At 48.4% G+C, this 26,789-nt stretch overlaps 2 protein-coding genes across 3 annotated transcripts; both read right to left on the reverse strand.

Moving 5' to 3' along the window:
• Positions 1–2,140: 2,140 nt before the first annotated feature.
• On the reverse strand, positions 2,141–12,347 carry LOC102012689 (keratin, type II cytoskeletal 73). Of its 2 annotated transcripts, none has more exons than XM_005411953.1 (9): positions 11,844–12,347; positions 10,172–10,386; positions 9,272–9,332; positions 8,628–8,723; positions 7,796–7,960; positions 5,500–5,625; positions 4,917–5,137; positions 4,022–4,056; positions 2,141–3,299 (listed from the first exon to the last, which is right to left on the reverse strand). In XM_005411953.1, the coding sequence occupies exons 1-9, from the start codon at positions 12,288–12,290 to the stop codon at positions 3,046–3,048; spliced, it is 1,620 nt and encodes a 539-aa protein (XP_005412010.1). In that variant the 5' UTR covers positions 12,291–12,347; the 3' UTR covers positions 2,141–3,045. The 2 variants fall into 2 exon arrangements, with proteins under 2 accessions (XP_005412010.1, XP_005412009.1); XM_005411952.1 differs by having other exon boundaries at positions 2,141–3,302.
• A 6,169-nt stretch (positions 12,348–18,516) lies between these two features.
• Krt2 (keratin 2, type II) lies at positions 18,517–25,994 on the reverse strand. The gene is made up of 9 exons (XM_005411955.2): positions 25,342–25,994; positions 24,104–24,318; positions 23,717–23,777; positions 22,812–22,907; positions 21,987–22,151; positions 21,571–21,696; positions 20,546–20,766; positions 19,491–19,525; positions 18,517–19,404 (listed from the first exon to the last, which is right to left on the reverse strand). Exons 1-9 carry the CDS (start codon positions 25,939–25,941, stop codon positions 18,971–18,973), a joined length of 1,953 nt encoding a protein of 650 aa, XP_005412012.1. The 5' UTR covers positions 25,942–25,994; the 3' UTR covers positions 18,517–18,970.
• Between the last annotated feature and the right edge of the window lie 795 nt (positions 25,995–26,789).

Consider the following 26,789-nt stretch of genomic DNA (forward strand, 5'->3'; position numbering starts at 1 on the left):
ATTCACTAAGCAATCTTTATTAGACTTTCTTCGCTTCTTGAAAGAATAGTCTGTAACTCATAATGCTGCTTATGGAGTACTTGCTAAGTACAAGACACGAAACTAAATAATTTTCAAACATGATTTCATTACATTTCATTCTCAGGACAATTTCCTCAGGTGACTACTATTATTAACTCCTTTTGCAGATAAGAAACTGAGACGTATGGAACAGAAGTATCTGCCTACATCTCACACAGACAGTGAGGTACAGAGTTCTCCTGACTCAGAGTCTTTCTGATGGCCAAGGAACTGATTCTGTCTTGCCCTTTACAAGATAAAACCCCAGTTCTTGGCAGATAAGGAAGATGCTCTCTGATACACTGCTACTGCTTCTTCAACTCCAGGGTCACTGTACCTGCCTTGCTACCTACTGAGACCCTTCCAGCCTCAGCCTCATTCTTCTCACTACAGGGGCAATAACCAATTTTGATTTTCATCCTGTAGGTGGCCTCTAGCTACAAAGCCCACTTCCTCCTCTTGTCCATCTAGTAGACTTCTACTATCCTCTGAAACCTCTTGCCTTCTCTGTGAGCTTTCTCTGACCTCCCTGTAGTTCCTTTCTCTACTCTGAGCTACCTCTGTGTCTTCCTTCATTGCTGATACCTCATCATGTTGCAGTTACCTTTTTTGGTAGTGATGTCTCCAGGAGGTGCATGGACCAGCTTTCTTCATGTATATATCCCCAGTGCTAATACATGCCAGGCATGTAACAGATAATAGCTATTGAGCACGCCTTCTTCAGTGATCCCAAGAGGTTATTCCTGAGGCCGATTATTCTGCCAACCAGTTATCCTTTGGGAAATAACCAGATTTTATCACTTGCAAGATGAACTGGTATTTTTAAAGCTTAGATTTTGTAAGTTCCTTTACCAGCATCTACACACCTTTCCCTGAGTTAATTAACTCAGATTTTTGAACCAAAAAGAGGAAAGGCTTCTGATTTATTAAGCATCAGCTTTGTGCCAGGAATTACACAAGACATCCTCATGTTGTCTCATTTCAGCCTAACAATAACTTTGGGTTATTATTCTGCCTAGTTTATAGCTAAAGAAATGAGACCCAATGGATTGAGAACTTCACTTATGATCACCATTTAGTTGCAAAGAGATTCCAAATTCAAAGTTCTGCACTTGGAGTCTAGACTCTCTGTAATGATTGATACATTGTGTTAACTTGAAAAGTTTAGAAGCTTAACTAAGTAATTCAGCTAAGTTAAGTAACTCAGTTCTACATCCTAGGGTGTAGAGGATATGCCCTAGGGCAGCTGTTCATGCTCCAAGATGTTGTAATTGTTGATTCACTGTGTCAGTTTGAGAAGTTTAGAAGTTTAACTAAGCAGCTCAGCAGGGGACAGGATCCTTACTTTGTAAATACCCTCAGCCTGTGCAAGAGGAGGGCATGGAGGTCAATGGTATGAGTGCTACACCCATCCTAGAGAGGGTAACCTGCTTACAGTATAAAGGAGAAAAAGAGACTTGCTCTCCCCTTTTTGCTCTTGTTGTTTTCACTGTCTTCTGCTTCCAAGAATGGTTGCCCCTCAGCCATGCCACCCCGCCTTGGAGCCAGCTGATTACTGACTGAACCCTCTACAAACTGTGAGCTAAATAAATTCCTTCCTTAATTTGGGGTCAGGTATTTTGTCTCAGCAGTGAGAAAGAAAAGTAACTAAGACACTCTGGATCCACAGAGGTCCTGTTCAGATGCAACCTGAATGTGTGTTCACCTCTCATTTGCCTTTGTGTTCACTCACATCCTGACATTATCATTGGAGTCTGGAGGTCTACAAAACACTTCTGAGCATGCAAGTGTTTTTGCAAGCAAAGTATTGTGCAAAGCAAGTTGACTCCTACTGAAATAGGTACATGCACACATATTTGTGAATCAACTCACACCTATACACAAATGCACACATATCTTTACTCAATTCAGTGGAAGCATTACTAAGTAATAACATGAACTTGGGTCATTATTTTAAGGGGACTCTAGGTTGAGTCCTATTCTCAGAGAACAAGGAACATTTTAAACTCCAGGCTTTCTAAAACTGGTCTTCTACTCTGTGTTGATCAGTTTTAAATTTTGCCACCAGAAGAACCTCCTTACTGATAATATGGATGTTTCCAAAGATTGGGCATTCTCTGTACCATTGGCCTAAGGAAAGCATGAGTTAGAAGTGCATGGGGGAGTGCAGGTGAATGCTGGGTGTCAGGGAAGGTGGTGGTCGCATCCTCCAGTCCCTGCAGGAACTCTTTCAACTCAGATCAAATGATATTTTGAGGACTGGATGGAGCAGAGAAGCCTAGATACCGTGGGCTCCCCATTCCGTGACATCACACACAGAAGAGACAAGGCCTGAGATGAGGATTCCCTCAGAAGAGAGAAGCAGCCTGATCCTGTGTGAATTTTAGAAGTTTATTGGTGAGACACAGGAAGCAGAGAAAGGAACCTAAGCAAGGGCAAGAACTCACAGACCGAGAGTTCAAATGCCATATTTGGAAAGAAAACAGCCATAAGGGGATTCATGGTCAGTGGCCATGCCACCTTCAACCTGTGACGAGGTGTCTGGCCAGAGTTGGAGCAAGCAGGCAACAGTTCCTGTATGTCCACCAGTGCCCCTAAACCACCATGTGTCCAGAGAGCACATGCCCAGATGACTCTCTGAGCCAGGATTTGAAGGGCAGTGGGAGACTTGGGGCCATTTGTAAGTGAGAACTTTCCTCTACAAGGCAACATGCAGGCAAATTAATGGCCAGGTTCTCATCAGGAAGGGGAAGCTGAGTTAAGAAGTCTCTTTGTATGGAGGAAACAGAAAGATGGGTGAGAAGACTCCAGCCCTAGAGTCCTGATTCAGATTTTAAAAAGACTAAGGCAAAGAAGTGGAAAAGAAGGAAATGGCAATGGCGAAAAGCAAGAAGGAGATGATGACAAATAGGACAGAGGAATTTCCTAGAGAAGGGAGTCCAGAGAAACAAGAGTGGGGCTGATGTTGCAGAGCTGGCTGTCACTTCATCTCATGGTTTTCTTGGTGGGTACACTCAGAGCCAAGGTCTTCCCTGGGACATCCTTGAATTCACTTGCACTGCCCAGCTTGGTTTTGGCCTCCCCGAGGGGGCTGCAGTTCCCACTGCCGGTGACACAGCCCCCTGACAGCATGCCATAAGCCCCACTGACAGAGCTGGGCCGGTAGCCATAGGAGCCGGTGCTACCAAACCCAAAGCCAGCACCTGCACCTGTTGTCCCAGCCGTAGAGCTGCTGATGACTGCTGTGGAGAACAAAAGCACTGATCAGTGTGCATCCCAGAACAAGGGTGACCCTATGTGTCCTTCAGTACCCAGTCCCAACTAGCTTATGTCTCTTCCCCTTATCCAAGCCTTCACAGGAACACAGCTCAGATCCCACTGGACCCCTCCACTGGGCACCTGTCTATTCTTGGAATGAACAAGAGTAGCAAGATCTTCCCCCAAAGGAAAGACTATCAAAGCACAGGTAAGCCAAGCTCCTGCAATCCACTTTAGAATGCATTCTTAAGTTTTCTCTTTCAAAGAATTTACTCATAGCTTGAATTAGGGAATTTTTACCATCCCTTGCTTAGGAGACTGGGCTAAACCCTGTGGGGCCAGCATTAAAATTGTTTTGCACTGCATTTGTGTGCAAACCTCTCTACTCTCAGAGGGAAGGTGCAACCCTGTACTTATTTGCCTTCATGCAGGAAAGTCGGAGGTGGCATGAGATGGGGTGGGGCTGAGAGTTTCATTCCAATATGAGTAAGATTTCTGGGGAAGGAGCTGGTGTGCACCATCATAGTGCGATGGGGAGCTGCCTCCACCAAGAAGGCAGCAGCTCTGCATGGAGGATCAACAAGGAAGACAAGTATATGATGGTAGTGGCCCTCTAGGCAGAGCCTGAGCTATTCCTCAGGGGTCCTATTATTCTCTTCATTAATTGCCTATAAACACCCCCTCAGAGACATGAAATACTCACAAATGCTCACAGAGTTTGTGTATTCCCCGGACATCCTGCAGAGAGAGGAATCACAGGTGAGTCCCCATCACATAGGACCCAGGGCTGCCCACCCCACTGCTCAGCACTGGCCAGAAGTCACCAGCCAGACCGGCTCCAGGAGCCCTCGCCAGCTGCCGAGGCTGTGGTAATGGCTCCTGACGCCTCTAAGCACCTCCTCCCTCCCCATCTACCCTTCCCACTTCACAGATGTGGGGGCCTACAATTTTGGGGCCCCCTGCAGGGTTTCCCTTGAGCTTATTGTTTTACTGCTGGGAAGCTGTTGCCTGAATAAATACATGTAGGGAAATATTAGGACTGGGAGTTCCTACTAATGAACTAGCTACGTGTCTTAGTCCAGTATATGTCAGTGCTTAGCATGCTGTCCATCTTTTCAACAATTGTTATGACTGTGCAGTTTACACTGTTATACATTTACTATTTTTAACTGACTGCATTTTGTAAAGAAATGCATCTCTCATAAAAGAAAGTTTTGTATGGTCATGGATAGATAGAAAATCATATTACTTAACTAAATAAGAAAAAAGGAGTAGTAAATATAAATATAATGAAAATAAAACAATCTAATGGAGGGAGGGGGGTTGACTGCCTAGAGCTTGTGAACTTGACTCCACTGTCTTTTTATTAGCAGGGGTATTTCCAAGTGTCTGTGGTGTTAAAGACAGCAGCGCAAAGCTGAGACTCTAAAGAGAGAATTGCGGAGGACCATGCTATGAGCTTATCTGATGGAATCCTGTTGCAGGCTATGTCTGTGGATGAACCACAAAGCAACTCCAGCCCCCTCCAGCACTTTGTCCCCTGAGTCTCAGAAAGTGATTGGGAGGGGAGGACTGCAAGAATTCTTCCAGCCCCTCACCTGCACTCCTCGCCCTCTAACAGCTTGCGGTAGGTGGCGATCTCCACATCCAGCGCCAGCTTCACGCTCATGAGCTCCTGGTACTCGCACAGCATCCGGGCCAGCTCCTCCTTGGCCTGCTGCAGGGCACCCTCCAGCTCATCCAGCTTGGCTCGGGCATCTTTGAGGGCACAGTCACCTCGCTGTTCTGCGTCAGCAATGGCTGTTTCCAGATTGGAGCACTAAGACAGGAGATAGCATCGAGTTCCAAGAGTTCCAAGGAGATAGCCCGAGTTCCAAGGCAAACAGGTCTCACAGTGGCTGGACCCTCTGCTGTCCTAACCCAATTTTTCAGAGAAAAGACCCATCCCTGGCAGTGGAGCCCTTCAACCCAGCACCGGGAGGCTTGTTATTCTGAGCTCTGTGGCTTCATGAAAATACCCTGTAATTAATCATTCCAGAGTTCAAGTAGAAGCAAACTGTAAGGGAAGTAAGTAGGGGCTCCACTGAGGAAAAGACATTCACAGAGAACAAAGAGAGGGAGAAGGGGCTGGAGGTGTGCTAAGGTGATCTCCCTTCCTTTGGGACTGAGGCAAGACCTCACCTGCTTCTTCACACTCTCAATCTCCGAGCGCAGCCTCTGGACAAGCCGGGTCAGCTCTGAGATCTCATTCTGGGTGTGTTTGAGGTCATCTCCGTGCCGGCCAGCAGCCAGCTGCAGCTCCTGGAACTGGGGAGAGAGGAGCCAGAGCAGGCACATGACTCAGGAAAGACTGTACCTTTGTTTGAGGAGCCTGGCAGAGGAGGGGAGGTCAACAACCTTCCCTGCAACTATTCATTCTTTGGGTTTGTTTGCCAGAAGCACAGCCAATCTCACTGACAGTTACATATGGCCATAAGGACAGTTGAAATCCCATCCTCTCCACACTGCAACTCTGCAACACAAAACTCCAGGTAGGACCCTCCTTTGCCTGTAGCCCTTCAAGGTCAAGGTCAAATTCAAACTCCTAACCTGGCATCAAGGTGCTCACCTCTTATTACCCCTCCCCACCATTTATCTGTCCCCCGCTGCTGTTCCAAATAGTCCACAGTTCTTCCAAACCTCTCTCATGCTGGGGTGTCCTTGTGTCTGCACGAGGGTCCACCTCCCCTTGGAATTCCTTCCCAACCTACTTCCTTTTTCCCTAAGTAGCTTCAGCTCAGTCAAAGCAGAACCACTTCCTTGAGAAGCCTTCCCTTATGCCCTGGTGGGGTACAATTCTGTTTCTATTGCCCCTGACACACCAGTCCATAAGGAAGACTATACTGTACCATGATGGCACATTTCTGGACCTTCCCCACCACACTCAGAATAAATAGGTGTCAGGACTTTTCCTCACTGCATTCCTAGTACTTATTTTGTGGTTTTAAAAGGTGTGATTGAGCTGGGTATGGTGCCATACACGTGTAATGCCAGCACTTGGGAGGCTGAGGTGGGAGGGTCACCATGAGTTCAAGGTCAGCCTGGGCTACACAGTGAATTCAAATCCAGCCTGAACTGCAGAGTGAGATCCTGTCTCAAACAAAAAGGTATTGTTGATGAATGAATAAGCTGTTCGTATTTTCTAAAACCTCTTTGATGGAAGATTTAGCATGGAGGAACATCAAGTGTTCATGTGTGTGCATGTGTGTGTGTGTGTGTGTGTGTGGTGGGGTAGATTCAGCTATATTCTAATGCTACCAGCCATGAATTTTACTTAATCTGCTATTTTGGATTATTCCTGTCTTTGCTATCACCCATTGACTAATCAGCAGTTCTATCCCAGAATCTGGTCTAAGGAAACGCTCTTATCTGATAGGAGCAGTACTGCTCTGCCTCTGTCCCTGAGTGTTGGCACTGCATGGCCCCAGATTCAGGATTCCTCCTGGGGATGCCAAGTCCTCTGGAGGGCCAAGGGCATCTCTCTGTGCTCTTTGTGTTCAGTCTTTGGTGCTACCCTAGGACAGGTAGGCTCATTTTGCTTCCCTGGAAGGCTGTGTGAGCAGGGTGCCTCCTACTCTTGTTCGACTCAAGAGGCCGGTAGGCAGCTCCCTCCTGCTGCTCAGCTCTCAGCCTCTGCTCTGCCCCAGAACCCATGCTTCCTACGCATTCTCTCCATGGCTTGTAATGGTCATGTGGCAGGTCCAGGGATGGGATTCAAGTCTGAATCTTTATCTAAAAGCTCTGGCCTGTGTTGTCTCTTGGGTCTTGAAAGCTATTTCCCCTATTTCTCTGAAGGCCAAGCCTCTCTGTCCCACACTAGCAAGGAAGTAAGATAGAAGGAGAGATAAGGTCTCACAAGAACTATTTCCCTAGAGACAAAGCCTGAGCAGGGAACAATTAGAATGTGCCATCTTGATCTGAGAAATTGAATTATCTACAGAGTCACTTCCCACCCACAACCCATTAGAGGCGTTAAGATCTAAAGGACACAAACTCTCCTTTATCCTCAGAGTTGGGCTCGAGTAAAAAGGTAGGAGTTACCTGATCCTAAATAACACTGAAGGACCCCCTAATTTATTATAATGACTGAAGGAGCTGAGATGCTACCTACTCATGTTTCCCCTCCCCCAGACTCCATTCAGTGCTCTCTGCCTCCAGGAAACTGGTCCTGACCTGCCCTACCGCCTCCTGGTACCCGAGTGTACACTCTACACTTGGCTGGGTACAACCTCCAATGGCTGCCACCTTCTAAGTGGCCCCCAAGGGCAAAGCTGTGTCTTCCCTGTTTGGGCCTCCCTGAGCACCAGGGACAATGCACAGCACTAAGACTGAGAATATGCTTGGCTGAAGTTCAGAGACCATAGCAGGTCATGGGACAGAAGAGAGAGACTAGGCAGGTGCCCTACACACGCGACCTTGAACAAGTGCACAGCCTGACCTTGGTCTGGTACAGTGCCTCGGCCTCAGCCTTGCTCTTCAGGGCGATGTCTTCATACTGAGCACGGACCTCAGCAATGATGCTGTCCAGGTCCAGGTTCCGGTTGTTGTCCATGGATAGAATGACAGATGTGTCGCTGATGTGGGACTGCATCTGAGCGATCTCCTGCAGGACACACAAGGAAGCACAAAATACCTTTTACAATCAGAGGATGATACCAAGGTAATGGCCATGTCCCAGTGAGATGGCTCCAGACCACCCCAAACAGATGCAAGCTGCAGTCCCCAAAGCTTGTGAGACTGGAGCTCACCTGCTCAAGTCTCAACACCACACTGGAAAACTGCTGAATGGATTTGAGGCAGAGCAAAGAGAAGACAGCTTATATGTGTGTTCCCCTGAGATATGGGGAAGGTCGAGGGAAACACCCTGCCAACATAAGAGGGATGCTCAGGACACAGGAGTCCATGGATGCTTGGTCAACAGGCTAAGACTGAAAGTCAGATGTTCACAAAGAAAAAAAGTAGAAATGTTGTGAGAAGTTCCCACCTCCTGGGAACTCCAGACCAAGACTCCAGGAAACATCCCAAGCATCAGGATGAGAAGCAGGAACAAGGATATGCTAGACTGAGGTTTAATGAGGACCCCAGAAGGACCCACAGCTTTCTTAAAGATGTGACAGCAGGACATCTGGAGCCAGGCAGGGACTGATGGAACACCAAGATAGATAATCACTTCTGCCTTAGATCTCCAAAGCTCCCAGCACCCACCTGGACTCAGTTACTGAGTATGGTAACTATTCATCATGAGTCTGTATCGGGGAGGGATGTCTTACCCCCTCATATAGGTACTTGAAAAACTTGATTTCTCTCTCCAGGACATCCACCTTGGCCTGTAGCTCCACCTTGCTCATGTATGCTGCATCCACGTCCTGAGGAGAATTCAGAGGCCCCTTACATCCCCTTTCCTTAAGCTTACATAACCCTCTCCCAGGAAATGCCCCAGTGCCCAAACCTGTGACTTGGTGCCCCGGGAAAAGACTTAATACTCATTCTAGCCGGGACTCACTACCAAACCTCAGGCAGATTCCTCAGGCCTCTGGAACTCCCTCATCCTCTTTCTCTAAAGAGGGCCTAAGAGCCCACTTCTCCACATAGCAGTCGCCAGGCAGTCAGTGAGCTGGCATAGCCATGAAGATTTGCCAGAGACAAGCAGAGTGGGAGACCTCAGCCCCTCCCAGGGCCTGTTCTGTGCCCCAGCACAGGGGGCATAAGCTGGGAACTCATTGCCCACAGCTGAATTCCTTTCTCTTACAAGAACAAGGAGTTGATAAATGACCTGTGCTAGATGGCCATCAGGTCAGCAAGCCCTCTCTCTTCTCCTCTAGCTCTCAGCACCAGACACTTCTATGCAGACCAGAGGCCTCAATCCCTCCTCTGTTCCTATACCTGGGGGACCAAGGGTCAGGCACCTTCTCACCTTCTTAAGCACCACAAAATCATTCTCTGCAGTTGTGCGCTTGTTTATTTCCTCTTCGTACCTGCAGGAAATTAACCGGTGAGCAGGTATGTGTCTGTGTCTGCATGTGAACTAGTGTGTGTTTGTGTGTATGTGTGCCTGTGTGTATGTGTGTCAGTGTGTTCTCACTGAGAAACGAGGAAAGAGAGACTCACATTGCAGAGCCTTTTAACCTTTGAAATACTCCCAACCCACTAGGCCTATTTAGCCAAGTTGTGGGCAGCCTCAAGCCTAATGACCGGATGGTCTGGATCTCCTCTGATGCCTGCAGAGTGAGGAGGCTCTTCCTCCTCTCACTCAGCACCCAAATTCCAGGAGAACATCACTGCCTTTCAGTCATGCTTCTATAAACCCTGCTGTCTGCCAGCCCTGCCAACTCCACTGTACCCCAAGGCAGGAGTCCCAAGGAAGCCAGCACCATCTCTCAGGACAAGAAAGAGATGGCTCAAATGTCCAGGACCTCAGAGAAATGAGAGAGGAATCCCAGCAGGAGTCCACCTCCTTCCTTGAAGAGAGTTTCCATCAAACTCAGCACACTGGATGAGTGCAGGAGTCCGGTGGTGGTCACACACACACACACACACACACACACACACACACACACACACGGGCTCTCAAGTAAGGAGCAAGAAGGAACTTGCCAAGGAGGGGACACCCCTGGCACTGCACAAGATATTGACTATCTTCTGCCCACCCGACCTGGTTGCCCATTAAATGTAGTCACCTTGCCCAGGCAGATGGGCTCAAGTGGTTTACTCTGCCCAATTTCAGCCCCCTGTGCCCATAGGCAAATGTCCCAGTGTCTGCTGAGAAAACCCAGCCCCAGAAGGTGGCTAGCCTGGGTACAGGGTCCCTGCTTACCTCTTCTTGTAGTCCTCCACCGTGTCCCTCATGCTCCTGAGCTCCGAGTCCAACCTCACCCTGTCCCCAGACAGCATCTCCAGCTGCTTCTGCAGGCTGCTGATGTGGCCCTCATAAGTGGCCTCCAAGTTCTTCTTGCAGCTGTTCAGGTCCAGCTGCTGCAACAGCTCCCACTTGGTCTGCAGCACCTGGTTTTGCTGCTCTAGAAAACGCACCTGGAACGCAAACCAACAGCCACCTGGATCCCAGGCTGCAGACAATCAAGTTGGAGGTTCCTTTCCTGGACAGGAACTATGTTGTCTGATGCTATAGTAGCTTAAAAGGTGAACCCTTAAAAATGCCATTCAAAAGTGCCCCTCCCAGTTGAAGACCCTGACTCTGACAGAGGCCCTCAGTTTGGGGACAGCCCCTAAGATGAGGAAGGACCCCAACATCTTCTTTCCCTCTCCATCAGTTGCAATCTCAAGGTTCTGTCTCCTCTGCAGCTGACTACATCTGCCTGGACCCATGTTTACCTTCAGCCAGGGCTGCCCTCCTAAGGCCTGTCCTTAGATACTGAGCTAGCACATCCTGGCCTCTGCTTGGGACCTAGTGGCTGGGCCTGTGCTCTGCCCATCCTGCATCTCCTTGTTCATGGCCTCTCCCACCCCAGCCAGAGGCAGATGTTTTACCCAGCTGAGGTCTTGAGTCTTTATCCATGACTTTCAAGCCTGGATCTCTACTCTCAACCAAAGAATTTCTTCAGAGGAAAAACAAGCATCCTCTGGTTGCAATCTACAAATACCATGGCATTCCTTTACTTAAAACCCTCTAGTGGTTCCACATCACGCACGGGGTCAAGTCTATAGTTTTCACTGTGCTCTTCACAATGTGGCCAATGCACCTTCTTCCCCTCCTCTACTGTGTACTCAACAGTCACAAACTTGAGGGCTTCCTGTCCCAAACAATCCTATTATCCTGTACACACTCTGTCTGCCTGCACTGCCTTTGCTCACATACATTTAGAAAACTCCTGTTAATACTTTACCACCTTACCTCACTGGCCCCAACCCCAACCCCATGAGCTTCCTTACCCTTTAAGATCAAGAAGTATCTATTCTCAAGACCTCTTATCTTTGAGACCCTCAGAGTGCATCCAAATTACCTAGGAGACTTGTCAAAATGCATGTTTCTGGGTCCCACATGAACATTTTTGATCCATGATGGGCCTGAGAGTGTGTGTTTCTAACAAATAGATGTTTCTGGTTCAGAGACCACTTTACAGAATGACGGCCCTGGTGTCTGTGGTCATGTTTACCTCACCTCATAGGCAGGTGTGTTACACACTGAGTTGTTCCTTCCACCCAGGTCTGTGCTAGCCTGGACCCCCTGAAAGGAAATACCGGGCTCCCTGGCTTCCCTGACATCCAGGCTGTCACTGGCCTCTCCTCTACCTGGCTTCTGAGTCACAGATGGCCACCTCCCACTTCTCTATCTGGAGACCACTTCTGCCTCCTAGACACTGTCCCAGGTGAAGCTTTCTAGCTCCTCTCACCCCTCTAGCCCCTGTCCCTCAGCTTTGGTGTCCAAGTCATGGTCCAGTCCCTCTCTGCTGGGGGAGGGTGTCCCACAGGGACAGGAAAGGTAGAGGAAGGACAGAGGCACCATGTTCGTCTTCTCCATAAAGTCCTACCTTGTCAATGAAGGAGGCAAACTTGTTGTTGAGCGCCTTGATCTGCTCCCGCTCCTGGGCGCGCACCTTCTGGATCTCCGGGTCCAGCTCCACATTGAGGGGGGCCAAGAGGCTCTTGTTGACAGTAACCTGGTGGATGCCCCCAGGCAGGTACAGGGATGGAGATGAGGGGCCTAGAGCCACATTGCCAAGCATGCTGCCAGCAAAGCCACTGGCCCAACCCCGGCCAAACCCATAGCCCCCTACCCTCCCAGAGCCACTGGCCACATTGAAGGGGATGCTCCGAGCACCCCCCGGGCTGTAGAAACTCCGACTGCTGAAGCCCCCACTGAACCCTTTGGCCCCTGCACGGTAGGAGGATGAGCTGCCCCCAGAGAGCACTGCAGAACAGCCGCTGAAGCTCCCTTTGGTGACAGCTCCGTGCTTGTAGGTGAATTGACGGCTCATGATGGGGAGAGCAGAAAGCTGGGAGACGATGCTAATCCTTAGCTGTGATGCAGTTCACCAGCCCCTGATCTTGGCCTCCTCCTTTATAAGGCTCAGGAGAGAGCCACTGCCCTAATTTATGGGTTTAGTTCACCTGGGGGGAAGAAATTATTTTCTCCCAGCAAACTCAGAGACACTAGTTAAATAATTTAAAGACCATGGAAGTGCTGGGCTTGCAAACCTTGCTAGCGTAATTGCATCTTATCTGATTAACATGGGGTAGTTAGCCTGGCCAAATTATCCCTAAAAAGATCTTCCCTGGGGAGGTGGTCACAGCCTCCGACTATCCTTCCCCAAGGCATGGAGGGGGCTGATATCTGCCTGGTACCAGAGAGGAGACCTTTAATTGACAGCTTCATCTGTGAGAAATCTCACGCCTGTGCCGGCATCAGATAGGCTACTTCAGGGACCATGGCCAGCTGCTTTAATGTGGTTAGGAAGAGAGTCCTGTGGCCAGGCTTCCCAGGGCTCCTGGAGACAGTTCTCATGGGTGTCCCAAGGCCATGGACGAGAAGCCCACCAGGAATCCAGGGCCAGCCCACTGGCTGACAGCCTCCTTCTAATTCACCCCCACCCCAGGTCCTCTATGTGAGCCAGGCTGCTGCTCACCTTTGTCTGCACATGCTAACTTCTACTCCTACTCTTGAACTTCAAATGATGGTCACTGCCACCATTCACAAGGGCTAACACTGGCACAACACTTCACAGTGGCAAAAGAGCACTTGCACACAGCTCCAATCCACTTAGTCTGCCTGACAAAGAGTTGTGACAATCTGCATTTCACAAATAGGGAAGCTGAGGCTCAGAGAGTTGAGAGTGTCATGCTTTAGCAAACATTTAGCAAGACCTTTCTTTGTAAGAATCCCGGAGGATGGAAGCAACCAAAAATCACAGGCTTTAGTCTTGAGTACTCCCACTCCACATGCACAGCCGTGCAGTCCTTATTCATCTCCATTCAGCCTCCCAGGTGGCCCTCCTTCACCTATCCCCTTAACAAAATTCTGCGGAAGGCTAACCCTGTGCTGGCACTGTGCTAGGTTCTGGGACTCTGAACTAAAAAGTTCAGACTCTGAACTAAAAAGACCAAAACCTCGCTCAGAATTCTAGGCAGACACTTGAATCCATTAGACCCTTGACATCGTCAAAGAATAACCCAAATCTTTCAGAACTGCTGTGGTCTGGCCGCAGCAGGTCCAGGAGATTCCTGCAGGAGGGAACGACACGGGCAAAGAAACAAACAACACAGACAACAGAGGTCCTTCTGGTGGGCCAGGGGAGCAAGTCTCCTCTGACACAGAGAAATGTTTTTTGCTTTATTATATACTTTTGCAATTACATACAAAACTCTTAGATACAATGAGGTTTTTATTTTAGTTACAGATTCAGATATGGTTGACCAACCATCTGGCCACAACCCTAACAGAAATCAACTTTTTTGAAGCACATAAAGGAAACAAAAAGATCAATCACTAGGCGTTTTAGATTAGGTGTAATTTTTCATAGAATTGTTCACTTGTGTCCTGGACAACAGGACCCACATTTACAATATCTCCATCTAGAGCCAGTCCAGCACACACAGGATGTTCGCCTAATGTTTTCCCATCCACCGGGACATGCACAGCGCTCCCCTCCCATTCCAGTGGGTGAACATTGCCACACAGGAGGTAGGAGACTGACGCAAACCTGTGGCGGCTTTTACTTCTCTTTGCAACGCTGGAGGGGTGCCTTTCACCCTGGGCTCTCATTACTTAACTACTTTCAGTTCTGATCCTTCAGGTTCCCAACCATCCTTTATCAATAGCACAATGAATATTTGGAAAGCTATGATTAATAGAGAGTAGAGGGAAAGGCTGCACACCCATCCTATGTGTTCCCTGCTTTGCAGGCACCCTCTGCCAGTCCTGACTTTGTCAGGGAACTGGCATTGGAAGGTCTCCGGCACAGAACTCCCAAACCCCATAGTATATAATTTTCTTCATTAAAATGTAATTATTTCACTAGCTGAGTGCTTGAATGAGCACTTTGCCAATCTCTCATTCTTATTTCTGTACTAAGGTTAGGGTATGCCCTTAACACTGTTGTCCCAAGCAATTGCCAGAGCAGGCATGAACACCATGGAACACTTGTTTAGATTGATATCATGAAAGATCAAGCCCAAGAACTGCTTATTGCTTCTAAGAAGGAGACCTACGGGCTTTGGGGCCCTATGCTGCAGCCCTGGCTTCTCACTGATGTGTACTCCTCACTGCCCATGCCAGAACCAGCGTCTCCAGAATTCTCAGCTTGGGATCTGGATGTTCAGGAGTTCCCAGTGTCTCCTGAGTACCGTGCAGTACTCTCAGTACAGTTCCAGGTGCTGCACAGGGTCCTCCTGTTGAGAGTCTGCCCCCAGAGCTGAGCCAGATCCAGATGCACTAGAAGCTAAGTCTGTGCTTGATATCAATGCTGCAGGAGACTGAGAGGGACGCTCAGGGCAGCTCTGAAGCCCAGCACTGCTTCATGTCACTGAATGTCCATCTCGCACACAGCTCTGAGAGGCATCTTCCTGAAACGTTACGGAACAGTGGCTACAAATGCCAGGATCCCCCCATGCTCCAAGCACTTGGGCCCTTCTCTATCACCAAATCACAGGTCTTGCAGGCAGGGTCTCCACTTCCTCTACCTGGAGGCAAGCAGGAGAGCCTGTGTGCACAGGGCCTTTGTGGCTCCTTTTTCCTACCCTCTCCATAGGGCCACAAGAGAAGAGGCGATTTGATCAAGGCCATGCAGCCAGTGCCTGCAGATGAGTTCAGGGTCCACGGTCCCCAGTCTCCAAGCTGAAGGCCGCTCCTCACTCTTTCTCTTAGAAAAATGGGGTGACACCGAACTCATCAGCAAAGGAGATGTCCTGACTATTCACAGTAGCTCACGTTGTCAGTGACTTCTCCAGCTAGCCTTTTGGCACAGAAACAACCAAAATAATAAGCAAAGTCTTCCTGGGGTTCAGAAGAGAGGACTCTCTAGGCCTGATCCCTGACTAATAGTTTAGTCTCATTCTGAGAATTGCATCAATTCTCACTGAGAGTAGCTGGGGCAGCTACTCATTGTATCCTGCCCATGCCCAGTCCACTACTCAGTGGTACTGCTCCAAGACTGGTAGCACCACCCCACATGCCTCTCCAGCCTTTCCCCAGTCCCAGATCAAGCCAGCCATCCCAGTACTGGGTGAAGCTAAAGAAAATGATCTCTTTTCTCTGTGTCTCAATGGCAGGAAACTCTTTCCCCACTCTCTGTCTCCCTCTCCCTCTCCCTCTCCCTCTCCTTCTCCAGCTTTAGCTCTATCTCTATCTATCTGGAAGAGATTTATTTTACATAACTGACTCATGTGATTTTGAGGCTTAGCGATCCAGTCTGACGGTGACGTGCTGAGGCAATCTGTTGTGGATCCCAGAAGATGAAGTACCAAGTCTGCTAGAGAATTGCCTGGGAGCTTCCTTTCAACTCCTAGTTTGCTCTGTTGTTACTTGGTTTGTTTGTTCTCACAATAAATGTATGTTGAATTTTGTCTAATACTTTTGCAATAAATCAGAAGGTCATGTGTGTTTTTACTCTACTATATGTCAATATGGTGAATAGAGTAATTGATTCCTGAAGTTGAGTCTTTCCTTTCTGAGACAAACCTCACAGCCATGATGTACTATAAATTTTTACACATTTCTACATTGCATTTACTCATACTTTGTTGAGAATTTTCAAATCTGTGTTCTTGAGGGCTATAGATTCTTAGCTTATTCTTTATATAATTTTAGAACTAAGATAATGTTGGCCTTATAAATCAAAGTGAAAAATATTCCTTCTTCAATCTTCTGTAAAAGCTTATGCAGTATTGTCATTATTTCTTACTTAACTCTATACATTCCTCAGTGCTTGGATGTGAAGTCATCTCATCCACAAACCTCCTCAGTCTCATAATATTCTCTATAACTTATAATAACAATAAATACCTTAGTAGTAAAGATAACTGCATAATAATGTCATAATAATGAGAGCACACTTGCAAAGGCCCAGGTCTTACAGAATAAACATTTATCCTTTATTAATGTGTATAATCTTCCCAACAGCCCTATGAAAAGATATTGTTAGTACTGTTTTACAAGTGGGTAATCAAGGCTGGTGATGAATTAACTTGTTCCAGGTCCTATCTGATCATCAAGTTTTCACTGAGTGAAAAATTTCAAGGTGCCAGAGACTGAACCCACCATATCCTGTTCCCATAACCTCTCTATCAGTACTTTCCAAAGTGTGGCTCTTCATCACTAGCCACAGAAGTATCCAGGAGCTTATTACAATGCAGATTTCCAGGCTCTATTCCAATCCTCTGTGGTAAATATTGGGGGAGGAGAATGGAGCCAAGAATATGCGTTGTTAATAAATGGGTAGATGACTTTAGTGTCCACTACTGCTCCCAGATTAGTTTTTAATTACATTCTGCCTTGGAGGCAGAGCCGTTTGTAAGTTTCTCATCTGTCCCTACATGGACCCTAAGCTCCCTGTGGGAGGCACTGTCATGGTTCCCATGTCACCAAGGGCAATCCCTTGCCTCACCCATGGTCCATCAGGCTTGTGCTGATCCAAAGTGGAAAATTTGAAATTTTTTGCCACATGCATCCTCACACAGAGTTTCTATGCCTCTTCCCTGACACTGTGTCCCACATGCTCATCAGGCCAGAGTCTGAAAGAAGCACAGGTCAATTCTTGCCATCAGAGCTGGAAGGATCTAGACTGACAATCTCATTCCGCTCCCATAAACTGATACAGAAATTGAGCTTTAGGATAAGAAATGACTTTATTCAATGTCATACAACAGGATCCCTAAGGCTGAAGGTCAGTGTTTAAGTCTCCTCACCCCCAGGATGAGGCTTTCTGCACCACTAAGCCTATACCTTTCTCCTGGAGGTGGCCTGTGGAGCCTTGCTTTTGTACACATAGCCCCTCTTGTTGACTCTGCTTTCTGAGTGCTGTGCTCTGTTTAAGAGCCACCCACCTATACTCCCCTTCCCAGTCTGCACCCTAACCTCCGCAGACCTTTCCACCTGACTGAGCCCTGGACATTTCCAGGGGCCCTGCTCAAAGCAGCCGATCACCTGAGAATGCTCAGCCTCCTGTGTTGTCACCTTGCTAGGAGACGCCCTTGGAGCCCCTTCTGCCAGCACTGTCAGCTTGGTCTGTGACAATGACAGCTCCCTATGAGAGCTACCCCATGCACTGCTAAAAGCTACCCCTGTGTCCTCAGGGGGACAAGAAAGAGGTCACAGGCTCAAACAGGCCTTTCCAAGGTCTCAAAGCTGGAATGGAATAAGAAACAAAAAGAATCCTTAGGAATTTTTTTCTGCGTTATCTAAAACCTTATCTGCTGAGTGTGAACACTACATGCATATCCTAACCGCACCCAAGCCATCAACTCCCATTGGGCAACTCTGGTTGGCCCACTACCAATCCCTTGCCCAACCATTCCTATCTCCCTCGAAGCCCAAGGCAGGTAATAAAGCCTTTTGGGGAAGGAACTGAAATCGTCTCCAAACCGACAGGAGAAGCCCACCCTAACTGGAGTGGCTGAGGGCCAGGGATCCAAGGAGCCCTGGATTAGGGAAGAAGGATCCTTTATTTGCTGACTGGGATGGGACTTACTCTGCTGAGAAAATACAAGTCTGTTAAGTGAGACCATGTCAGATTCTGCACACACTCCCCAAGCAATCCATTTCAGAGATACACAGAGCATCCAGGAGGTGCACACCTGCAGAAATGGGGGATCTGTGCAGAACTAGAGAGCCCCTAGTTCATGGTGGCCTGAGAGAACTCTGCCTGGGAAGTTCAGAGCTACAGAAGCCCGGGTGGATGCTCAGTGGCTCAGCTGGTTTGCACTGAAAAGAAATGACTACAGTGATTCTTTCTAGAAGGAGAATTTTCCATAAATCCCTATGACCACTGCCTAGCCAATATTCTCTGAGAACATCACATCTGGCCCAGACTCCAGGACCAGCTTCGCTTCCTTCCTTCCAGAGGAAAACACCATGGGCTCCGGGATGCAACACTCCCTTGGGAGTGTTGCCCTCATCAAGGAGACCTTCTTCTCATCATGTCCAAATCTCTTCCTTCTGTGGCTACTCACCCCCACCATTCCTTGGCATAAAACAAACATCACATGACATAAGTTGCAAATGAATTTATTGTGCAGACACCCAGACCACAGCACTCAGAAGTGGAGTTGATAAGAGGGGCTATGTACACAGAAGCACCCTTCCTAGGGCACCTCCATGAGAGAGGCACGGGCTTTGAGATGACATCAGTGGGCAGCCCTGGGGTCCTCAATAGAATACCTTTCCAGAAGAGGACCCCCAAGTGGGAAAAGCAAAGAGACAGGGGGACCAGGAGTAGAGGCATGATTGGAAGACCAACTTGGACAATGCAGATTCTTCCCCCAGAAAACAATGAGTGTCACTGTCTCTAACTACAGTAATTGATTTCAAAAGAAGACCTTTAGAAACTGTATATGAGCATTCATTTGCCATCAGAGGTGGATAGCAAATTTGTCATGCTGTCAGTTAGAGGGAAGGAAACAGGCTTCCGTATTCTAGAGTGGAAGAACCAGGAAGGCCCCATCTTTATCTAAAAGAGAAGGTCGCACCAGAACTGAAACCTTCAACAGAGGCAGAACCAACCTTTTCAAGGCTAGAAACTCCCCCTCCAGAGCTAGAGCCTCCCCGGGAACCACCTCTGGAGCTAAATCCTCCTCCAGAGCTGGAACCTCCTTTAGAGCCACCACCAGAGCCATATCCACCTCCAGAACCAGAGCCCCCTCTACCACCTCCAGAACCACTGCCAGAGCCATATCCTCCTCCAGAACTGGAGCCTCCTCTGGAACTGCCAAAGCTAGAGCCTCCTCCACCACTTCTGGAGCCCGATCTTCTGCCTCCAGAGCCATAACTGCTACTTCCAGAGCTATATCCTCCTCCTCCTCCATGACTGGATCCTCTGCCTCCAGAACCTTGGCCTCCAAAGGATGTCGTATTTGAAGAGATGGTGCTGCTTGTCACGGCTGCAGGAGAGATAGTGTTCTGACTGCACTGCCCACCTCTACCCCACACACTGCCACGTACAACAGGACCACACCCCACTACTTACACACAGTCACATTGTCACTGAGTTCTCCAGACATCCTGTTAGGGAGAGAAAGAAAAGAACTTGTGGCAGGGTGGGTAGACTCTGCATGCATCATATTTTATGACTTCCATCTCCAAGTGTGCAGATTAGTCAATATGATCAGCCTGCAGAGGCTTATACATCCCACTCCCTTCTATGCTGCCTGATGCCAAAGATGGTGACAGACCCCACAGTTATATGCACAGCCTGGCATCTCAATCTATCCCAAGCTTTTCCTTGGATTAGAATGAACATTGATTCAGAGTGACTGAACACCAAATTCACTTCTGACTGTGCAAAGACATTTCTTTAAATCTATTTTAGGGGTCCGTTATTCAGAATTCCCTCTCTAAAATTTTTAAATGAGGTTTTCCTGTGAATATTCAATTCAGAAAGAACTACAGCTCTGTACAGCCTACCTGTTCCTCTCTCCCTCCCCGTCCTCTGCTGCCCTGGAGCCTTTCCTCCTCCCTGTTACCAGCCAGACACAGGGCAACAGTCAGAAAAAGCTGCTCCCTTTGTTACAATGGTTTGTGGATGACCCGGGGTGGCTTTTCCCCTTCCAATTGCTTCTGCCACATGAAATCACCAGGGGTACTGATAACACCACAAAGTTTTTAGACTACAGGGGAAGTAAGGGGCCCCTCTTTGAAGATTTGACATTGATTCATTGCATCTCTTGAAACCTGCAAAGAATCAGGTCTGCACCTACTGGAGTTAGCATGTCCCAGACAGTGAGCACATTCTAATAGTAAGCAGAGGAGACTACATTTCAGATTTTCTAAAACCATTCCATTTTCACGTGATTTTGCTTTCTCACTCAGAAAATGCATAATTATTTGCCTGGTTCACTTTGTTTCAAAAGGCCTTGTTGTACAACTCTACACTAATGTTCTGGGTCCTGAGTTGCTCTATGAAGAGCGTTGTAAGTGCCTGCTGGCCCCACCCTCTGCTTTGCCTGCCCTCACTCTGGCCCTAGTTCCAGGAGAAAGGAGAAACTAGACCTGGGCACCTTCTCCGCTCCCAGTGCCCCTCACCTGCACTCCTCGCCCTCCAGCAGCTTGCGGTAGGTGGCAATCTCGATGTCCAGGGCCAGCTTGACGCTCATCAGCTCCTGGTAGTCTCGCAACAGCCGGGCCAGGTTCTCCCGGGCCTGCTGCAGGGCCTCCTCCAGGTCTGTGAGTTTGTTCTGGGCATCTTTGATGGCACGTTCTCCACGCTCCTCAGCATCGGCAATGGCCTCTTGTACACTCTTACACTGTAAGAGAAGGAAGAAGAAAGGAGGGAAGGTTTCTTTCTGTACAGACAGTGGAGTCAGCCTGGCAGATGCGGAAAGGAGCAGAGATGTTCAGTGTGGGAGGAGAGAATCACTGGCTCCAGAGGTGCTGGACACCCTTGGGGCTAGCGGATGTTGCAAACAACTGTGCTAAAACTTGCTGCTGTCTCCAGGACCTCTTCTTCACACCTTCCCTTTGCCTGGGCCCAGCGGGGCTCCCAAGGATGGCCTTGACCCTCACAGCATAGGGCCAGGAGTTATCCCACTTTGTAGATGCAAATGAAGACACTCTATGCAGGCTGCTTTGCAGAAATTCTCCTGCTTCTGGAGCCTACTCTGCCCCTCATTTTCTGTCCCAAGGCCAATGGCCAGCCCCAGATCAGCTCCCTAAAACACTCAATGTCCTCCATGAAACCAGTTGGATGCTGCCCAGAGCCTGTGCCACCCACAAATGGGAAACTACATCTGAAATGCATAGCAAGTCAAGCTAACCTGTGCTTGATTTGCTATTTCCCCCTTTACCTGAGTAGACAACCAAAAATTGAACACAATTCTCTTCCCTTGCTGATCCTTTTTCTAGAATGTCCTTTAGACCCCTCTAAATATTATAGCCTTAAATTATGTTTAGCTGAGAATGTCTCAGTTTCACACATGCACACACACACACACACACACACATATGCACACATACACACACAACCGCACACTCAGAGATACAACTACCCCACTCCACCTAACCCCCACTCAACCAGCACATTTAGGTCCATTGTACAGACCAGGCCTCACCTGCTTCTTCACATGCGAGATCTCCCCTTGAAGCCTCTGGATCATGCGGTTCAGCTCACTGATCTCCATCTTGAGCTCTCTCACGCTGTCTCCATGTTTCCCTGCAGTGATCTGCAGCTCCTCATACTAATGGGGGAAAAGGAGGACGGGTCACACCCCCTCCAGCCTGGGAGAAGCTTGGCTTCAGCTAAGGAAAGGTTGGCAACTGGCTGAAAGTGGTGGTCATATTCATGGGAGGTTGGTGATGATCTCACATCTTCCCCAAGAACTTGGTGCCATTCTCAACACTCTCTTGAGAAGGATGGCCAACTTCATTGGTGAAACACACCGGCAATCCCACTGTATACATCCTGACTCAGGATGAAGCCTGGTTTGTTGTAAGGAGCTGGGGCTGCCCCTGCTTCTCCTGTACTTGCCTTGCTGTGGTACAGGGTCTCAGCTTCAGCCTTGCTCTTCTGGGCAATATCCTCGTACTGGGACTTGACATCAGCAATGATGCCTTGCAGGTCCAGGTTGCGGTTGTTGTCCATGGACAAGATAACGTTGGTTTCTGTGATAGTCTCGTGTACCTGGGACATTTCCTACAACACATAATGAAGTGTGGCCATGACTTTCTGCCCATACCACAGATAGTGAGAAGGCCTCCCCACCTCGTGTTAGTGAAACACACAGACTCTCAGACTAAGCATCTCCTGGGTGGGATGAAAAGTGACATCACCATCATTTCACAGCCTCTAGCAAGGTTGTCCTCAGAACTGTATGGAAAGAAGAGGGAAATCCATATTTCTGAGCCTACTACTTAGCTGTCTTCACCACGTACACCAGTCAATGCCCCCAGAAAGCTGGTCCATGCTCCATTTAATACCTTAAATTTTACATCCTATTTCAGAAATGGTATATGCCCTTAGTCCAGGAAGGTGGGGAGATGCTGCATTTTCACCTGTGCAGCACATGACACATAGAACAGGCCCCTTCTTAAGGGGAGGTGGACCTATGGGAGATGGAGGGATGAGAACTTGACCTGGTGTTTCCTGAATCTCACCTCCTGTGACATCTAAAGGAGAAAAGTTCCTCTCCCCCAGTGCCTGTGCTGTGTACCTCCTCCCCCACTAGTGGACGAGAAACATGACTATTGGAAGTCAGCCAGCCCATAAACCCCACTTCTATCACCTTTTCACCAAGTGAATAGGACTCAATGGGAAGTGTGGAAGTATAGGCCTGTCTAGGAAAAACCTCCTTACCGCCTCATAGAGCCTTCTCAGGAAGTCAACCTCCTGTGTCAGTGTGTCCACGTTGGTCTGCAGCTCCACCTTGTTCATGTAGCCACTGTCCACATCCTGAACAGAAGGCCCAGAGCCTCTGGTGAAACGCATGCCCCCTACCTTGCCCCCGTAAGGATCTCAGCTTCTCTGTTGTTCTTTTCAACCCAGTTCCCGATAGCTGCTCTCCAAAATACCAGGCACCTCCAAAGGAGCCACACCCTGAGGGGCCCTCATCTGGCATGCAGTCTACCATCCCCCTCTGCCCATGAGCACTGCTACGTAATGTCCCATCCGTAACCCAAAGCACTTGCATGGGATCAAGCTTTTCTAACCAGTCTTTCCCTCCTGTCTGAGACATAGTGTGTTTGCTCAATGGGCACAGTGGCCTCTTTGCCCTTCCACAGTCCTCAACCCTCCCATCCTATCTATTCACCCTGCCTCTCCTGAGGTTTCTTAATTATACATGAGTCCTTTGAAGGAACCAGGCTGAGAAGCCATGCTTTCAGGCCTTCTGCTCAAACCTATGTCAGCACAACCAACAGCAACTGTAAGCAGGCATTCTAAGGGACGTCTCATTCCTCCCCAACCCTTTCAAAGGAGAATAAAGTGCTTTCTGTGTTTGCATTTCTTTTGATCTAATATAGGCTTTACATAGGGGAGTGACAGTAGTGTTCTGTCAAATATGCAGAACATCTTAGAAGATGAGCTTCAGAATATCAAATTGTAGAGACTTTCTGCCCTAAGAGAACCAGAGACAGGCATATCTCACCCCTTTCTCTGGCTGCGCTATGTGTACTTATCACTGTTTTCTGGTGTGTCTATCTGGACACAGTGTGACGTGACATACCCGGTTCCCACCCCGGCCATGACATGCCCTTGCTCACCTTTTTAAGTGTCACAAAATCATTCTCAGCAGATGTGCGTTTGTTGATTTCATCCTCATACCTGTTGGGACCAAAGTGATACAACAGTAAGATTGGTTCTGGGTCTTTTTTTTCTTTTCCTTTTTCTACTGCATTCATCCCAAATGTCCCATTCTCCAGGCATAATAAACACCAAAATTCATACCCCAAATGAGAATGGATTTCTACAAGTTAACTCTCAACCATGTAAAAAGAAATAAGATCTCTGAAACTTTATGTCTTCCTCATAAATAATCAACAAATATGCAGCTGCCAAGCCCTTTTATCACACAAATGCAAATGGTAGATGAGTGATTGGCTGGTTCTGTTCAGTATCTATTTCCACTCAGGATTTACTCAGCCACCTACTTTTTCTTATAATCCTCCATAAGATCCTGTACATTGTTCAGCTCTGAATCCTGTGCATTTTTTTCTGAAGTGAGCGCATCCACCTGCTTCTGGAGCTGGTTGATGTAGGCGTGGAAGATGGGCTCCAGGTTGGTGGTGCGGGATCCCACATCAATCTGCTGCAGTAGCTCCCATTTGGTCTGAAGTACCTGGTTCTGCTGCTCTAGGAAGCGCACCTGCCATGCGGGGAGGAAGAACACATAAGGCCCAGGCCACCTTTCACACTAGCAAGACACCTGCATTGGGCAGCTCTGGTGCTGCTTGGGGACAGAAGACAGTCACAAAGCTGCATCCGCTACAGCCAGAGGGAGCCTGGAGAGTGCCTGGCAGAGCTTCTGAGCTCCCTACCTTCACACTTGGAAAGTTCTATGGACACCTAATGCTACCACTGGTTCTTCCCATGCACAAAATTCCTAATACTACCACTGGCTCCATGCACAGAACTCTTCTACTTCACACCCACTGCTTTGTTCACAGCTGCTCCCAAGACCCCAGGCCATTTTTCTCCCTGATCCTTGTTGCATCCCTGCTAATGTCCCATAAATTCTGGGGCAAACCAAAAGCAGGTATCTGCTGGAGCTGCAACCCAGGATGCTAGGCATGGGTCCTGGAGGGCAGGGCTCCTTGGCTGGTTTTTAAGAGCCCTGTAAATTCCTGTGTAATTCAAACAAGACAGGTTTCTCTGCCTTGAAATAGGAGAAAGCCCAGTAACACCCAAAGCGACACCATTATATTAAAGACTTTAGGGTTTGCAAATTGAGAATGTTTCTCTGGCAGGCTGGAATTTCAAACAGATATTTCAAGTTCCACTTCACGGAATTTAATAGAGTAATGAATTTCTAAGGAAGGAAAAAACTACTGAGGAAGAAAATATCTCACCAACCCCTTTCAATACCTGCAATCACATGGCCAGACCTGCTGGATTCATTAATTGCCTGTAACAATTTTCCTATAATTGCCAGAATTTTCTATAAATATTTGGACTGAAAAAGAAAAGAAAAGAAGCAAGTGATGCCTAACTGCAGACTGTTACAGAAATATCCTGCACACCCAGCTATTTTCCACGTTTGGGATTTAAACAAGCCGGGCTGCAAAGCCACTCCAGTAGCTCCTAAAAGGAATTAAGCTGTATGGCTTCCTTTTCAACGATCACTGGAAGCCACAGCCCTGAACATCAGAAGGAGCCACTTCTAACTGACCTTATCGATGAAGGATGCAAATTTGTTGTTGAGAGTTTTGATCTCTTCCCGCTCCTGAGACTTTCTCTTCTGGATCTCTGGGTCTACGTTTACATCGAGGGGTTGCAGGAGGCTCTGATTGACAGAGACTTCATGGATGCCTCCACCAGGGAATCCTCCAGGCCCGAAGCCACCAGGACCCCCAAAACCTCCAGGTCCACCGCCGCCTCCAAAGCGGCCTCCTCCAAAGCTGCCTCCTCCAAAGCCGCCTCCACCGAAACCACCGCCTCCAAAGCCACTGCCTCCTCGGAAGCTGCTGCCACCTCCAAAGCCTCCAAAGCCACCTCCTCTGCCACCAAATCCACCACCGGAACCAAAGCCGCCACCTCCAGCCACACTACTGGAGATGCTCTTGCTCCCTCCAAGGCCAATCACACTCCGACTGCCAAAGCCGCCTGCGCCGTAGCCTCCACCGCCACCGCCACCGCCACCGCCATGGCGGCTCAAGCACGAGAAGCTGGAAGTGGATCTCCGGCTCCCTCCAGAAACTATGGCTGAGCCACTGCTGAAGCCCCGGAATCCTCCTCCTGCTCGAGATCTGCAGGAGATCTGACAACTCATGATGCCTTTGCGCACTGAAGAAAGTCAAAGGCTCCTGATGAGAGCCAAAGCTGGAGATTGAATTCTGTTGTCAGGAGACTGCAAGGGTCCGCTTATATACTCCTCAACTGGGTGTTGCTTTACCTGGGTGTGAGCCGACTTATGCGTGGGTTTGGTCTGCCTGGAAGCTATTCTTGGTGAGTGATCATCAAGCTAATAGCCATTAAAAATCTCACTGATCAGCTCCATTCCACAACTTGCTTTGATTGCAAACTTCTCCTGTTTGTGTGTGCATCTGTCAAGCAACTTGATTTTTGTACAATCATCAGAAGAGGAGATTAAGATTTGGTTTCTCAACCTGAGAAAGAGACCTTCTGCAGGATGCTGCTCCCTGTTTTGGACCAACCCACAAGAGACTGGCTGTCACCCAGGCCTGTGCAAGCCTCCTGGCCCAGGTCACGCATGCCAAGGACAGTTCCGAGATTCTATTAAGACCTGTCTCATGGCTTTCCTTGCTCCTCTTCTGTCCCAGGTAGAACTTCTCTATGAGGAGAGATGCTACGGAGCACTACTGTGATGTGGGCAGATGGGCACCTTGTCAGAGGCAAGCTGGCCTACAAAGCTGTCCTTCATCTTGTGGGTTTTCATGGAGAAAGTAAACAGGATATAAGGAGTGTTTCCCTGTTCCTGGTTCTGTGACACTGAGGGAACTCCAGGCAGGCTGCAATCAAAGGCTTTATACAAGAGCAAGATGCACATGTAGACTGACTTAACTCTCAGTAACTATATAGTGCCTGGGGACTCTGTGAAGCAGCTAGGGAGGCAAGCTTGTCACTGACAGGCAGCGATGGATGAACATCAGAAGACTC

The sequence above is a fragment of the Chinchilla lanigera genome, unplaced genomic scaffold, assembly GCF_000276665.1.
Source record: "Chinchilla lanigera isolate Chin_1 unplaced genomic scaffold, ChiLan1.0 scaffold00146, whole genome shotgun sequence".
Classification (NCBI taxonomy): Eukaryota; Metazoa; Chordata; class Mammalia; order Rodentia; family Chinchillidae; genus Chinchilla; species Chinchilla lanigera.